The 17,980-nt window shown below is 41.1% G+C and overlaps 1 protein-coding gene across 1 annotated transcript in view; it reads right to left on the reverse strand.

Moving 5' to 3' along the window:
• LOC109906944 (zinc finger protein ZFPM2-like) overlaps positions 1-17,980 on the reverse strand; it is a 116,822-nt gene that overhangs the window by 86,864 nt on the left and 11,978 nt on the right. The window contains exons 2-3 of the mRNA XM_031793808.1: positions 8,821-8,958; positions 5,820-5,918 (exon numbers count right to left, since the gene is read on the reverse strand). Of these exons, the coding sequence (XP_031649668.1) occupies positions 5,820-5,918; positions 8,821-8,958 (237 nt within the window). The remainder of the gene's footprint in view (positions 1-5,819; positions 5,919-8,820; positions 8,959-17,980) is intronic.

The raw sequence follows: 17,980 nt of genomic DNA on the forward strand, positions 1-17,980 counted from the left end.
AGCTGGACCTCACAAAAATCCTGCATACCCACTTCATTACTCCCTTCTTGTTTACAAAGCTTGGCTCCACAAGCTTCTAACATACCTAATTTCTCTGTTGAAATATAACAACATTTTGATACCAAACCCGTTCGCAGGGTGGATTAACTCTTAAGGTCCCACTTGTCTCCTCAAAGTTTAGTGAATCCATCTTAAGATTTAACGCACCACAGTTATGGAATACCTTACAAAACAAATGACACCTGGATTCCCTGGTGCCGATAGGGTAGTTTAAAACTCTAGTTAGTTTAAAACTGCTTTTAAATGAGTTCACTGAATTGTGCATTTGTTTCAATTGATTATTATAACTTGTTGTAATAACCGGATGTAATGTATTTTTAGCTGTCTTGTAGTTTTTATATCTTTGTGTTGTATTGATGGACTTTTTCGGAGCACCCTTGTAAATGAGACATTGGTCGCAATTGGGTTCCTCTGATCAAATAAAAGTTCATACAAAATAAAATACAAATCACCCAGTTTCAGGAGTATTTTTTGAAAATGCTCTAGGAGATCAACCAAATAGAAAGGCTGACGAACCTAAGTCTCTGGCTCAGTGTGATCAGGAGGAGTTTTTTTCTTCGTGACTAAGAACTTGGATTACAGAGAGGCAGGGAGTTCCTGGTTGAGCGGCCCACTGGTCTTGTTAAATTCAATGAGCACTGAGCATACCCGTAAAAACATCACGGAATACATAAATCCAATACTCCAATATCCATTAAAAATATCTTCAAGTCTGTCACGCAACGCACATTTCCCCCTCTCTCTCTCTGTCTCTCTCTTTCTCTCCCTCTCTCTCTCTCACTCTCACTCTCAAGTCAAATTTCTCTCTCTCTGATGACTTTCTCTGTTAAAAAAGAAATACAATTAATTTAAGTTTGGTTTTGGGGGGAACATTGGGGGCTCGGGAGATTTAAAGAACATTTTAAACTCTGTTTTCATTTTTCTGTCTCCCTCTCGTCTTACTGCACCGCTCCCCCACATCAGTAATCCAATACACAGGCTCCTATTGTGCTGAGATGAGAGGCTGGCCTCCTCCACTGCTGGGGACCTGATGCACCTCGCTCCCTCTCGCTCTCTCACACTCCCCTCACTCCCTCTCTTGCTCTCTCTCTACAGCGTAATCTGTGAGGGACTTAAAGGGACCTTATCTCCAGGCTCTACTGCTTCATTTCATGCTTGATTTACTTTAATTTGTCTGATAGGGCACAAGGATTTGGAGAAAGCCCATCTTTGGCTTAGGAGAGGAAGTGAGAGGAAAAAAACACATTTCTCAGGCACATTGTCACAGGTTTTTTACTTCTCTCTCTCCCTCTCTCTCTCTCTCTCTCTCCCTCTCTCTCTCTGTCTAGATTTCACGGAGAAGGGAATGATCTTGCTGCTGTGGTGCAGTAGTCTGTTTGAGTGCGTTGGGGGTTTCAAGCTGTTGGAGAATAAAGAGGTTGTAGGGTGTGGAGTGATTTTATGATGTGCTGCAGCACAGTGATGGATGTGTTAAGTCCTCTCACAGTCGTACTGTGAGACCGTGTACAGCCCCTGCTGATGGTTCAGGGCTGACCAACCACAAGCTCAAGACTCAGATATACAGTATAGCACTGATATAATCACCCCAACATTAAATAAAAGGTTGTGTTCTGTAGACTGAAATCCCAATCCCACAACCGGTCTAGAACCATCTAAATAGCCAATTCCACAAAACACTAATGCAATAATTAAAATATGCATCTTCATATTAAATAATTCTGTATATAATCGGGAGAATGTGAGATGGAGTTGATAAAAATAAATAAAAACAGGCCTATAAATGAGCTCAAATAAATAAATAACAATATTAATGATACAATTTATTCCTTGATTGACTTCCATACTTCCTCAGTAACCTGTGTATGTTTCCTCTGGCCCAACAGGCTTTCTTTTCCTTCCACACACTTCCCATTTTATTTTACCATTATCAGAAAGCTTACATTTCACTCTAGCCTTTCTGTCAAACCCCTGTGGGGTAGGGAGCATCGCTGCTCGGGTCAAGCCTTTCTAGTTCTATTCTTCCTTTAGATCTGCCACTCTCCCCCCATTTACAAACACTTAAGGCACTTTCCATTCCATTGACAGACTTGAATTCAAACATCCAAACTTAAGCAGTTGTCCTCTCCCTCAATCATGGACTACTTCTAATCTTTTTAAGAAACATTTGTGTGTTGAAAATGCCTAACCACTTGTATAATCTATTTGCATACTCTTAAAACAGACATACCCCACCAGACACGCCACTATGGGTCTCTTCACGGTACCCAAACCAAAAACAGATTTAATGCGTCGCTCAGTTATAAGTATAGAGCCATGTCACCGTGGAATGCTCTGCCACCAGAGGTAACTCTCGCAAAAAGCAAGTTTAGCTTTAAAAAAAAAATGAAATAACATCTTGTATCACTGAGCATCTCGAATTTAACTGTACTGTTTATATGAATATGTATATATGAATACTGTGTAAATAGTATTTTTGTTACCTCTTGGTGTCTATATAACTCTTATTTTTAATTTAATGTAATATCTTATGTTGTTCTTTTCTGTTAGTGTTCTGTACTTTATCATGTATTTGTTTGTTTGATCCAAATAAACTAAACTCACAAAAAATATAGGCTGCGATAATTGAAATTCCCCTCAAGACACGAAATGTACTTAACAACGGCTGTGTGAGCGTTGATAAACAGACTGATGATCCAGCAACAAGTCTTTATCCAGGCTGGGGCTTTAATTACTGCAGAGTTGTTTGTTGAGGAGATGATTAATATGCTGGAGAAAACCTCCTAATTGAATACCGCAACACTCCAACAATCAGGGAGGAACATGGCGTTTTGTTTCTGTGAAGATTAGAGGCCTTTATCATTATCGATATGAATATTATTATTAACAGCATTATTTGGTATCTTAGTTAATTCGGCTGACAACCAGGTCCCTCCTCCTCCTCCCTCCCTCGTTCATCCACATAGTGAGAGATCCATCATTTAGACACTGCCTTTATAAACGAGACAAAGTGAGGGTCAGGTGGACAAGTGTGTTGATAATATTCACCAAGGAGGAATTGGAAGTATAGCGAGATATATAATACTCGATTGGCTTATGTTATACGAATGACACTTTCCACACCTTTCAGATGTATACAGAAGCCTATTCACATTCTGCATGTCAAAAGTCAATCTTCCTGTTCTTACACAGTAAATCAAGGATAGTTGAAATCACAGCCTTTAAAAAAATGTGGGTTAAATTGAAGAGAGTGATGCAATTCCTGGAGTTAGTGTTGATATCTGGAGTTGATTGAGACGGAGTACTTTTAACTCCATTAAGAGTAACCAGAGCCAGGAAGTTACATTTATGGAGTGATCCATAGATTTGGGAGGGGCTTCATTGTCATATTTCCAAGCATGTCCTGTTACAGATAGATTTTGAAAATGATTTTTAATCTGTGTTTTGATTGTTTGCATTTGATTGTTAAAATAAGATAAGATAAGAAACATACAGATTGGGTTAGTTTCGCAAAAATGTAAGTGGTTGGATTTAAAGCAACCGTTAGTGAGATAGTTATTCCAGTTTACGTAGTGTAGGTCGTCTTCATGGACTGGGATTTCTTCCCTACTCTGACAAGCATTCTAAACACAAGTTGTGAGTGATGTAACAGTGCTGGATATCTTCCTGCAAGTTGGCTTCCAACAGACATTGGATGTCACATTGCAAACCAACATAATGTGACACATTAAGACATTTTCAAATAAGGCTTCACACACTTAGAACTCAAAGGAAGTTGATTGTTAATTCAAAACAACACATAAAAGTGTAAAATGGCAAGGGAGTTGATTAAAAACAACACTGACAATAGTAAAATGGCAATTGGAGTTAAATTTAAGTAACTCTCTGATGGTTGGATATGCACTTAATTTATTGTTGCTTTAACTCCAAAAATATCAACACGATGACAAGAGTAGTTTTAACACAACCCGTGGGTGGGACCATATAAACCCCAAATAGTGTTACATTTGGAGTTGATTTAACTATTGCTATTTAACTGAGTTCATTTCCAATATGGCACTTTCAAAAATACCTTTCAGATGTACACGTATACTATACAGTAGATGTATCCTGTATCCCTGACTCCATCACTTCACATAACTATCTCCTTTCAATAACACCTTTCAGTTGTAGGACTATATACATATACTATATATATATATATATATATATATATATATATATATATATATATATAGTATTTACATACATCCCTGGCTTCACCACATCACATACTGTAATATATCAGAAGTGAAGAGACTGTCTCCCGATGTATCTCCCTGCTCTTACATTTCCAATCCACTCTAGCCCAATGTGGCCGGCCTGGTCTCGCCACTGGTTTACACCCGCTTTGCTCTCCGCCAGTCCCCCTGTGAAAAGGCTTTAGGGACTCAATCATGGGGACTTTGATGTCGTCTGGAGCTGTAATGATTTAACATTGTTCCAGGGATTTCTCTAATCCAACACTGCCATTAAAAATCCATTTTCCATCCCCATCCCTAGTCCGATCCTCCCAGGCCCTCGTAACTTGCTGCTGTATCCGTGTCGCTCCTCCGTCTCACTTTGTCTCTCTCTCTCTCTCTCTCTCTCTCTCTCTCTCTCTCTCTCTCTCTCTCTCTCTCTCTCTCTCTCTCTCTCTCTCTCTCTCTCTCTCTCTCTCTCTCTCTCTCTCTCTCTCTCTCTCTCTCTCTCTCTCTCTCTCTCTCGTTATTCATCTCTCTCTCGCTCTACTCTCCTCCGAAACGTATTATTGGACTTATTATTGGACAGGATCAAATGTACATTTCTTGGCCGTTGGAAAAAGTTATATCCAAGTCAGAGTGGTTGGCGGTGATAATGAATGTTGATTGTCAATTGAAACTGTATGCCTACAGGCTTATTATTATAGATTGATTATAGAATAGGTTTGTGATTATATAACACATTTATATTTCACTGTTAGGAAGATGTAACGTTGACAGGACACCACAATTGACATAAAAGTAAAACATTTCCATAAAAAAAAATCCTATTTGTTTAAATTTCAAGATTCATATATAAAATATGTTGTATCCCATCAGAGGAAAGTGTGTATAACCACCCTTCCATATACTGTAATTATTCCCTAAGCCAGTGATTTTCAAACCTCTCCTTGGGGACAATAAGAGTTTTAACAATTTTGTTATAGCCCAGAACTAACTCACCTGATTCACCTAGTCAAGTGTTTCATGATTAGTTGACCATTTGAATCAGGTCTGCTAGCTGTGGAATAGTTAAAATACTTGGAACGACTGGGGGTCCCACAGGAGAGGTTTGGAAAACCCTTCCCTAAGCAACCTCACCAAAGAGCAGCAAAATCTTGAAGAAAAATACATCTTTCTAAACGATCAGATAAAAGGCAGTGTAGCTCATTACTGACATGGACATGATTCTTTATCTCCTTTTAATCATGTTCTGCCCTGAAGGAGAGCAGAGAGAGAGAGACGATACCACACTGACTGTAGTAATCTGGGACAAAGACTGAATGTCTGTCTGTGCTAGTAATATCACACTAGACAATGGATACAAAACCATGAAAAGATATGAACCAGATATGCCAGATCCTTTACGTGTATGATTTGTGTTTGTTCCGGTTAATTAACAAACTCATAAGTCCACCACACCTCCAGCAAATTTTTATGAAGTTGTGGTGGATTTATGAGTTGGTTAAATAATCGGGAATGGTGTAGTGTGTGTTGTCTTACTTGGTCCGTCCCACTCTTCCTTGTTCTGTGGCCTTACTCCCGACTTCCCACTGTGTCGATCATCAACCTGTGATTTTGATTGTCCACACTCTTCTTCACCTGAGGAAGGATAATTCAGAGGTCAGCCTCACTCGGCAGCAAAGGGGCCATCTAATGGTAACATCGACTTGGTTATTCTACAGTCAACCTGACATTCATTTAGAAATGAAATGGTTATTACGCAAATTGATTTTTAAAAACTGTTGAAATATGACTGCAAACTAAAGCATTAGCTGAGTCTATGCTATCTAACTGACGCCGTTCATACTGGGAATGAATGCAGCAAAAGAGAGAGAGAATGTGATATAGACTTCACAAGTATGCAGCCTCAGGACAGTGACATTAAGCTGTGCTCCTTGAGCAACATAAACTGGAGTAAATGTCTGATGTGTGTTTATTACAATGCAGTAATGTAACAGTGATGTTCTGCGAAACTAACAGGAAAAGTTCAACATCAGTTGAATGAAGGACATGAGGAAGATTACAGATGGTGCTATGACAAACAGCATCCAGGGGTATAAGAGTAGTGGCGGCTGCACTTTTCATAAATAGTATCACCATAATCAAGAACAGATAGAAAGGTTGACTGCACAATCTGCTTCCTGCTGACTAGAGAGGGGCAACATCTGTTTCTATTTTAAACAAAGACCACTTTAAATCTTAGCTTCTTAACGAGCTCATTCGTTGTCAATTCAAATGCCAAGGTTCGATTATAGAACCATCTGAGGAGTGAAGCTGCAAAACCGGACTGTGGCAATGAGGGTGTATATTCATAAGTATGCTATTTCAGCCACACCCTATGCTGCCAGGTGTATGAAAGCGAGCACACAGCCACACAATCTCCATAGACAAACATTGGCAGTAGCATTGCCTTACTGAAGAGCTCAGTGACTTTCAACGTGGCACCGTCATAGGAGGCCACCTTTCCAACAAGTCAGTTCGTCACATTTCTGCCCTGCTCCAGCTGCCCCGGTCAATTGTAAGTGCTGTTATTGTGAAGTGGAAATGTCTACGAGCAATAATGGCTGCCACAAAGTGGTAGGCCACACAAGCTCACAGAACGGGACCACTGAGTGCTAGAGCACGTAGTGCATAAAATCGTCTGTCCTCGGGTTGCAAAACTCACTACCGCTTTCCAAACTGCCTCTGGAAGCAATGTCAGCACTGTTTGTTGGGAGCTTCATGAAATTGGTTTTTATAGCCGAGCAGCCGCACGCACACAAGCCTAAGATCACCACGCACAATGCCAAGCGTCGGCTGGAGTGGTGTAAAGCTCGCCGACATTGGACTCTGGAGTAGTGGAAACGTGTTCTCTGGAGTGATGAATCACGCTTCACCACCTGGCAGTCCGACGGACAAATCTAGGTTTGGCGGTTGTCAGGAGAATGCAACCTGCCCCAATGCATAGTACCAACTGTAAAGTTTGGTGGAGGAGGAATAATGGTCTGGGGCTGTTTTTCATGGTTCGGGCTATGCCCCTTAGTTTCAGTGAGGGGAAATCTTAAGGCTACAGCATACAATGCTGTAGATGATTATATGCTTCCAACTTTGTGGGAACAGTTTGGGTGAGGCCCTTTCCTGTTTAAGCATGACAATTCCCTATGCACAAAGCGAGGTCCATACAGAAACGGTTTGTCGAGATCATGTGGAAGAACTCGATTGACCTGCAAAGAGACCTGACCTCAACCCCATCAAACACCTTTGGGATGAATTGACACGCCAACTGCGAGCCAGGCCTAATCGCCCAACACAAGTCCCTGCAGTAATGTTCCAACATCTAGTGGAAAGCATTCCCAGCAGAGTGGAGTTTGGTATAGCAGGAAAGGGGGGACCAACTCCATATTAATGCAGATGATTTTGGAATGAGATGTTCGACGGGTTCGACTTTTGGTCATTTAGCGTACATGTAAATTATTTAAAATATATCAAAAACATGTCTTCACCTGTAGACAAATATAGTTTTGACGAGCACACACAATTACAAAAAAGCAGGTGGCCAAAACATTTTACATTTCATTTGTAGAAATAAATGCACTGAAACATTGTCCCTTTCGTTCCTTAACAGAAAGAACAAAAGGATACTAATTAACTGAAACACCAATTAGAAACATTTCCCTTCTGAAGATTTCCTCCTTGCAGGTAGTTTATAAAGTTTGCTGTCTCCAAACTTTCTTGAACGCAGGAAATATTGAAATACATTTCAAGGGAAGATTCATCATTTTAAAATAACATATGTACCACTTAAACAGAAAGTGAATTTAAAAAAGGCCTGGGGTTGTTGAATTCCAGTACGGGAGACGACAGATATAATATCCTCCCCTCAATGACTCTGGAGCAGTGCGCAAATTAGCCTTGTGTGATCGTAAGGTGTGGCCAGGAGAAATGTGTGTCATTTCAGTTCAGTTCAGAGAGCTAGTGATAGTATACTGTAGCCCGGGATGTTGAAACCCTGCAGCGATCATGTTGTTATTGACCTTCTATGACCAATACATTTGTTAATAAAGAAGAGGTTTTTCTCACTCAATGTCGCACTTCTTGTTGGAATTGTATTCTAGAATGAAAAGGCAACGAATGATCCTCCAGCAACAGAGAATGATGGGGGTGGAGTGGAGAGAAAGAGAGGGAAGGAGTGACAGATTCACTCTAGGTGGGTGTTACTAGAGATGTTGAAGAGGGGAATGGAAGATGATTGTGTTTCAGGTTGTTTGTTGTTCCTTCTTTGGGTACTAAAGCCAACTAACTGCCAGTCCCATCAGTTAGATCTAGTCAGTATAAAACTTCTGTGCATTTTTCTAGACATTTAGCAGGATAATAAAACAAAAAACTTTGACGACAATTTATTTTCCTTATTGGTTAGACTTTTTCAAAAGAGGTGGGGGATCTCAACGGTTATCAAGTGTTACAGTATATAAAGAAACCAACATATATACTATGGCTAGCATATAAAAAGTAGAAGCATCACCTTTGCTGCTGGAGTCATCTGCATCTTTCACACTTTTGCGGCCGGCATCATCAGAGAGGTTCTCATCCATAGAGTCTTCATAAGACAGCGCCACGTTCTCCTCTAATTCACAAAGCGTCTGGCCCCCTTCCACACCAACTTCCGAAAAGGGGAAGAGAGAGAACAAAATAGAGAGAGAGAAAAATAGAGAGAAAATTCAACATACCAATTAGGATCTGGTGAAAAATACTTGAATCAGTTATAGGACCCATTGCGAGGTCTGGGGTCTGCTCACCAACCAATAATTCACAAAACGGTACAAACACCCAATTGAGACTCTGCATGGAGGATTCTGCATAAATATCCTTAGTGTACAACGTAAAACACTATATTGTCACGGATCCCTCCGGAACTGTGTCATTGCGCACACTAATTGTATAAATGTGCCCTTTGGTTTCCATTGGGCTGTCGATTATTGTTCCAATGTCCGTTGGTCATGTGAGTACCTGTGCTGTGTTTTGGCTTTTGTGCCGCTTGTGTTGCGCAGATGATTACGGGTCTCGCCCGGTGTATTTATTCAAGGTACTCCTCGCTCTTTTTTTGTGGTTTCAATCCTGTGTTTTGCATACGCGTTTGTTTGGTCTTTGTCCCCGTGCCTTTACATGGCACGCTGTAATTTGGGTGAAATTTAACATTTAAAAAAAGATGACGCATTCCTGCGCCTGTCTCCCGATCCCTTTAGACCTAACCAAATCATGAGAAAACAAAAAGATAATTACTTGACAAATAGGAAAGAATTAACAAAAAAACAGCAAATGAGAATGATATTTGGCCCTAAACAAAGAGTACGCAGTGGCAGAATACCTGACCACTGTGACTGACCCAAACTTAAGGAAAGCTTTGACATGTACAGACTCAGTGAGCATATCCTTACAATTGAAAAAAGCCGCCGTCAGCAGACCTGGCTCTCAAGAGAAGACAGGCTGTGTGCACACTGCCCACAAAATGAGGTGGAAACTGAGCTGCACTTCCAAACCTCCTGACAAATGTATGACCATATTAGAGACACATATTTCCCTCAGATTACACAGATCCACAAAGAATTTGAAAACAAATCCAATTTTGATTAACTCCCATATCTATTGGGAGAAATACCCCAGTGTGTCATCACAGCAGCAAGATTTGTGACTTGTTGCCACAAGAAAAGGGCAACCAGTGAAGAACAAACACCATTGTAAAATCAACCCATATTTATGTTTATTGATTTTCCTCTTGTGCTTTAACTATTTGCACATAATATGACGTTTGAAATGTCTTTATTCTTTTGGAACTTTTGTGAGTGTAATGTTCACTGTTTTTTAATTCTTTATTACACTTTTGTTTATTATCTATTTCACATATTTTGACAATGTAAACATATGTTTTCCATGCCATTAAAGCCCCTTAAATTGAATTGAGAGAGAGTGTGTGTGTGTGTGTGTGTGTGTGTGTGTGTGTGTGTGTGTGTGTGTGTGTGTGTGTGTGTGTGTGTGTGTGTGTGTGTGTGTGTGTGTGTGTGTGTGAGAGAGAGAGAGAGAGAGAGAGAGAGAGAGAGAGAGAGAGAGAGAGAGAGAGAGAGAGAGAGAGAGAGAGAGATGACAGACAGTTCAAGCATTCCCAAAATAAGATGTCCACATCAATGATCAATACAATCTGCCTTCACAGAGGTCTTTCCTCTTCTCAGGCAGAGATTAGACTAGAATAATAGAAAACATTTTTATCAAGAGAGAAATAGGTTGATACAATCAATGGGTTCTACTCCACTCTGCTTTAACATTCTGAATAAAAGCATATTCTACACAACAAAGTGGTTATTCCACAGTGAGCAAAACGGGAACTGATCCAAAAGCCTAAGGTTGCACTGCAGGGCTAAATATTCACAAAAGCAAAAGCAAGCCACTGAAGGTAGTCAGAACATAACACACTTTTTTTTATCTGCCAGTACAATGCTGATTTTTTTTCATTTACTCCTGATGCCTTTGGGAAGTTCATATTTGATTACTTTTCCTCCCCTCCACACAATTGTACTCATTTAAATCCCAATGATTCATTGCTGCTCCGAGCAACGCAAATTCTTTGATATTTGTATATTCCTGTTTTTGCTTTAATCAGGGGCAGTGAAGGAATTGCGGCTACCTAACTGCCTGAAGGAATTAGTTCAGGACATTTTCACCTTTGAAATACTGTATGACATTTTTTCAAGTCATTTGAAACTTTGCATATTTACATTAGAATTTATGCTTGGAGTCTGACTGAGGATACATGAGGTGTAAAGAGAATATTGGTTTTGCACCACAAACGTATTGTTTGTGGTGTGTGTGTGTGTGTGTGTGTGTGTGTGTGTGTGTGTGTGCGTGTGGGTGTGTTCTTCTAGTTTTGTCGCACCTGGACTACTTTCAGTTGTGTAGAGCCATGACATAGAGCCATGACTACATGGACATCTATTCCACATCTATTCCAAGCAGTAGAATCAGATTTTAAAAAACAGGTAAAAATACACCTTATGGAACAACGGGGACTGTGAAGAGACACACAAAGGCACAGACACACACACACATGATAAGACACGAACTCTACACACACGTACACATGGATGTTTTTATTGTAAATACTGTATGTGATCGTGGAGTAGTGGCCTGAGGGAACACACTAAATATGTTGTGTAAAGTGTTATGGAATGTAATGTCATGTCAAATTTTAAACTGTATAGACATGTTAATGTTGCTAGCTGTGAAACGCTAGCTTAGTTAGCGGTGGTGCGTGCTAAATAGTGTTTCAATCGGTGACGTCACTTGCTCTGAGACCTTGAAGTAGTAGGCTTTTGTGGAGCGATGGGTAACGATGCTTCGAGGGTGACTGTTGTTGATGTGTGCAGAGGGTCCCTGGTTCGCGCCCGGGTATGGGCGAGGGGACGGTCTAAAGTTATACTGTTACATGTGCACGGTGGTGTAGGTTGATTGGTGGTGGTGCTTGTGCTTCCTATCACTCAGAAGTTATGCAGCAAGCTAAGGTGACAACAACGCCTGCCACGGATGTTTCCCAGTTGCTTAGAATGTTCAAAGTGATAGTGTAAGAACACTTTTAAAGCCTTAAAGGATAAGATGATCCAACTTTCAAAACGAGTCCTTTCTGGCTAGCCACAGCAGTACAGTATATAGTATAATACAGTATATACAGTAGCTAGGTAGCTGCTTAGCTTTCTAGCACATTCACTAATTAGTTTTTTATCAATTCACAAGCTAGTTAGCTACCACATGTTCTTGTCAAACTGTCAACATGCAACAGTCTAAAAAACACTTGAGGGCAAGTAAATCAGATTTGACCATTCATACACAGGTTGCATGGCCAGGAATCAGGAATCAGATTTGTATCTGACTTCAAACTACCTACGAAGGTGTTTGAAATGTGGCTTGAAATATCCGACTCAATGTGCTTCTGTCAACAGACTTTACTCTCTCTTATTCTTACACACAGCATGAGAGCACCATTGAGAGCATCTTGACTGGCTGCATCACCGCTTGGTATGGCAACTGCTCTGCATCTGACTGTAAGGTGCTACAGAGGGTAGTGCGTACGACCGAGTACTTCACTGGGGCCGAGCTCCCTGCCATCCTGGACCTCTATACCAGGCGGTGTCAGAGGAAGGCCCTAAAAATGTTCAAAGACTTCATCCTCCCAAGTCAGACTGTTATCTCGGCTACCGCATGGCAAGCGGTACCGATGCACCAAGTCTGGAACCAATAGGACCCTGAATAGCTTCTACCCCCAAGCCATAAGACTGCCAAAAACGTAGTTAAATATTAAACCAATATCTACACGGACTCTCTGTATTACAGTGTGTTGTGAAATCGGTGAATGTATTGTAATGATTTTAACATTGTATAACTGCCTTAATTTTGCTGGACCCCAGGAAGAGTAGCTGCTGATAAATAAATACAAAATACAAATTGACCCTTTTTGCACTAACTCTTTTGACTCATCACACACTGCTGCTACTGTTTATCTATCCTATTGCCTAGTCACTTTATCCCTACCTACAGTGCCTTCAGAAAGTATTCACACCCCTTGATTTTTCCACATTTTGTTGTGTTACAGCCTGAAATTAAAATGGATTACATTTACTTTTCATTGTCACTGGCCTACACACAGTACCTCATAATGTCAAAGTGGAATTGTTTAACATTTTTACAAGTGAATTCAAAATTAAAATCTGAAATGTGTTGAGTTAATAACTATTCAATGCCTTTGTTATGGCAAGCCTAAATAAGATTAGGAATAAAAATGTGCTTAACAAGTCACATAAGTTGCATGGACTCACTCTGTGTGCAATAAGTGTTCAACCTGATTTGAATGACTACCTCATCTCTGTACCCAACACATAAAATGATCTGTAAGGTCCCTCAGTCAAGCAATGAATTTCAAAAACAGATTCAACCACAAAGACCAAGGAGGTTTTCCAGTGTCTCACAAAGGTCACCTATTGGTAGATTGGGGGGGGGGGGGGGGGAGCAGACAGTGAATATCCCTTTGAATATTGTGAAGTTATTAATGACACTTTGGATGGTGTATCAATACACCCAGTAACTAAAGACACAGGCGTGCTTACTAACTCAGTTGCCAGAGAGGAAGGAAACCGCTCAGGGGTTTCACCATGGGGCCAATGGTTACTTTAAAACAATTACATAGTTTATTAATGGCTGTGATAAGAGAAAACTGAGGATGGATCAACAACATTGTAGCTACTCCACTAACGCAATTGACAGAGTGAAAAGGAAGACCGTACAGAATAAAGATATTCCAAAACATGCATCCTGTTTGCAACAAGGCACTAAAGTAATAATTGTGGCAAAGCAATTCACTGTTTGTCCTGAATACAAAGTGTTGTGTTTGGGGCAAATCCAATACAACACATTACTGAGTACCAGTCTCCATATTTTCAAACATAGTGGTGGCTGCATCATGTTATTGGTCTGCTTGTATTTATTATGGATCCCCATTATTTGCTGCCAAGGGAGCAGCTACTCTTCCTGGGGTCCAGCAACATTAAGGCCGTTACATATATTTCATTTCATAATACTTTTCACAACACATTAAGTGTGTGCCCTCGTGCCACTACCCTACTAAGCACATACGTATATACACACAATACAAAATCAGTTAACTGATGTGGAATAGAGTTCCATGTAGCCATGGCTGTTGTAATCATTAAGGAGTTATTCAGGATAAGAAGAAACAGAATGGAGCTAAGCACAGACATAGAGGAAAACCTGGTTCAGTCTGCTTTACACCAGACAGAGTACATGTGTACGTGTGTGTAGAGTGCGTGTGTTATCATGTGTATGCGTGTGTCTGTCTCTTCACAGTCCCCACTGTTCCATAAGTTATATTTATATCTGTAACGATGACGCCGTGAGTCGAGAAGCAGGTGCAGGTGAAACGTTTAATGAAAACAACAAACATTAAACAAGACAGAGTAACAGAAGCGAGGTAACATGAACGCAGGTGCAATACCAACTGAGGATTGAACAAAAGGAAGGGACCTAAAAAGAGGAGGTTATGAGGTCCAGGTGTGAGTCATAACAATGAGTGCCAGGTGTGTGTAATGATGAGTGCCAGGTGTTAGCAATGATGATTCCCAGGACCGGTGGATAGTATTCCGGAGCAGGAGTAGACGTGACAGTATCTGTTTTTTAAATCGGATTCTACTGCTAGCATCAGTTAACTGATGTGGAATAAAAATCAACAGAATGGTGCTAAACACAGACAAGAGGAAAACCTGGTTCAGTCTGAGGTATTGGGGGAGAAGGGCCTTGATGGCCACTTTGACATAACCCCTAGAGTTCCTCTGTGGAGATGAGACAACCTTCCGGGAAAAAATCTATAGAATTTGTTTCTCCAATCAAGTTGTAGAAATATCTTAAGGATGATCAATAGAAACAGGATGCACCTGAACTCAATTTCATGTCTCATAGCAAAGGGTCTGAATACTTATGTAAATAAAGTAATTCTGTTTAAATTTTTAATAAATGTGCAAACATAAAAAATAAAACTGTTTTGCTTTGTCATTATGGGGTATTGTGTGTAGATTTATGAGGAAATGAATTTAATCCAGTTTAGAATAAGGCTGTAACGTAATAAAATGATGAAATTTGGAAGGGCTCTGAATACTTTCTGAATGCACTGTACTGTACATATCTACCTCAATTACCTCGTACCCTGCACATCAACTCGGTACTGGTACCGTGTATATAGCCAAGTTATCATTACTCATTGTGTATTTATTCCTTCTTTTATTGTTTTTCTATTATGTAGCTTTTTTTCTGTCTTCATTGTTGGGAAGGGCCTGTATGAATTTCACTGTTAGTCTACACCTGTTGTTTATGAAGCATGTGACAAATACAATTTGATTGATTGATTGAGTGGATTGTGTTGTAATTCACTTGTGGATAAAGCTCACTAAAAAAAACATTTTTATAAGCTCTGGTAGTCTGACTGTGATACGAACAATACAAATGTACAGAAATGGATGAGGGAGAAGCCTTCCTTCTCTCAAACACTGACTGAATCAGAAGAGCTAGAGAAACCACAACACATAGAGACACACACACACACACACTAACCTACAAAATAAAATATGCAGGTATGATCTGAGTGACTGTCAATTACATGGTTATGTTTGTCTCCCTCCTGCGATGTAATAGGAGTGTGTTTGCAAGGTGATAGCGCCAGTGCACACTATCAGCTGGCTCCACAGTACAGTATGGGGCCTGTATCACAGAGCTGGGGCCCTCCACAGGTCCCCTAATTAGAGGTGAGGTAATTGAATGTGGAAATCATTCCTGAGCCTCTGCCACTACACTGCCTCTATACCATGCACACTCACGGACAGACGCACGCACGCACGCACGCAAGCACACACACACATACGCACACATACACACAAACACACACATACACACAATGCTGGCTCCTGGTTTTCGAACCTGGTGACCGTAGCTTGCTTGGCCCAGGGACACAGCACTGCAGCAGCACCTGAGACTTCAATAGAAGTCAATGTGATCTGAAGTGTTTCTCAACCTACGGTCCCTGGACCTGAACTCGTCCTCGGCCTTAGTGCAATGGTTATCTCCATAGACATGCATCTTAACAGTGTTCATAATAACACTAAGGCATGAAATCTAAGAAGCATTTTCAAATCAATCAGCCCATTGTCACTTCATTAGGAACAGATGTCTCATGTTTTGAGGAAACATGCAACTGGCATGCTGACTGCAGGAATGTCCACCAGAGTTGTTGCCGGAGAACTAAATGTTAATTTCTCTACCATAGGACTGTCATTTTAGAGAATTTGGCAGTTCGTCCAACCAGCCTCACAATCGCAGACCACGTGTAAATACGCCAGCCCAGGACCTCCACATCAAGCTTCTTCACCTGTGGTATCGTCTAAGACCAGCCACCTGGACAACTGATGAAACTGTGGGTTTGTACAACTTAAGAATGTCTGCACAAACGGTCAAAAACGGTCCCAGGGAAGCTCATCTGCGGGCTCCTCGTCCTCACCAGGGTCTTGACCTGACTTCAGTTTGGCGTCGTAACCGCTTTCAGAAGGTAAATGCTCACCTTTGATGGCCACTGGCATGCTGGAGAAGTGTACTCTTCACGGATGAATCATGGTTTCAACTGTACCGGGCAGATGGCAGACAGCATGTATGGAGTCGTGTGGGCGAGCGGTATGCTCATGTCAATGTTGTGAACAGAGTGCCCCATGGAGGCGGTGGGGTTATGGTATAGGAAGACAACAAAACAATTGCATTTTATCGATTGCAATTTGTATGTACAGAGATACCATGACGAGATTCTGAGGCCCGTTGTCGTACCATTCATCCGCCGCCATCAACTCGTGTTTCTGCATGATAATGCACTGCTCCATGTCACAAGGATCTGTACACAATTCCTGGAAGCTGAAAATGTCCCAGTTCTTCCTGCATATTCACCAGACATGTCACCCCATTGAGCATGTTTGGGATGCTCTGGGTCGACAATGTTCCACAGACCACAATCAACAGCCTGATCAACTCTTTAGCAAATGATGGTCACACCGCTACCTTTTTGTTTTGTTTTTAGTTTTTTTAATTATACCCCTTTTTCACCCCAATTTCGTGGTATCCAATTGTTAGTAGCTACTATCTTGTCTCATCTCTACAACTCCCGTACGGGCTCGGGAGAGACAAAGGTTGCGTCCTCCGATACACAACCCAACCAAGCCGCACTGCTTCTTAACACAGCACGCATCCAACCCGGAAGCCAGCCGCACCAATGTGTCGGAGGAAACACTGTGCACCTGGCAACCTTGGTTAGCGCGCACTGCGCCCGCCACAGGAGTCGCTGGTGCGCGATGAGACAAGGATATCCCTACCAGACAAACCCTCCCTAACCCGGACAGCGCTAGGCCAATTGTGCATCGCCCCACGGACCTCCCGGTCGCGGCCGGTTACGACAGAGCCTGGGTGCGAACCCAGAGTCTCTGGTGGCACAGCTGGCGCTGCAGTACAGCGCCCTTAACCACTGCGCCACCCGGGAGGCTCGCTACCTTTTTTTAAAGAATCTGTGACCAACAGATGCATATCTGCATTCCCAGTCATGTGAAATCCATGGATTAGAACCTAATTAATTTATTTCAATTGAGTGATTTCCTTATATGAACCGTAACTCAGATTGTTGCATGTTGCATTTATATTTTAGTTGGGTTTTAGTTATTGAATTATCCAGGGCTTGTACTCCTCTACCTTAGGTCTTAAGACCACAAACTCTAAAAGTCCTTCGGGCTATAGGGAAATTCTACTTCAATCATTAAAACATTAAAACATAAAACAGGGCAGGGACATGGGAGGATTGATCATATGATATAAACGGGACCCTTCACTGAGAAAAATAAAAAGGGTAACACCCAGATTTGGTTAAACTCAGAAAAGGGCACAATCCTTAGTGACAATGATTTATCCATAGGTGTGGTTTATGCTTCTCCCTCAGATTCATCTTACTATGATGATCAGTTTTCTGATCATCTCCAAAGAGAGACCAACCAGTTTCAAGATGAGGGGAATGTCAGTTTGTGTAGGGATTTTAATGCTAGAACAGCTTC

This window comes from Oncorhynchus kisutch, linkage group LG17 (assembly GCF_002021735.2).
Source record: "Oncorhynchus kisutch isolate 150728-3 linkage group LG17, Okis_V2, whole genome shotgun sequence".
NCBI lineage: Eukaryota > Metazoa > Chordata > Actinopteri > Salmoniformes > Salmonidae > Oncorhynchus > Oncorhynchus kisutch.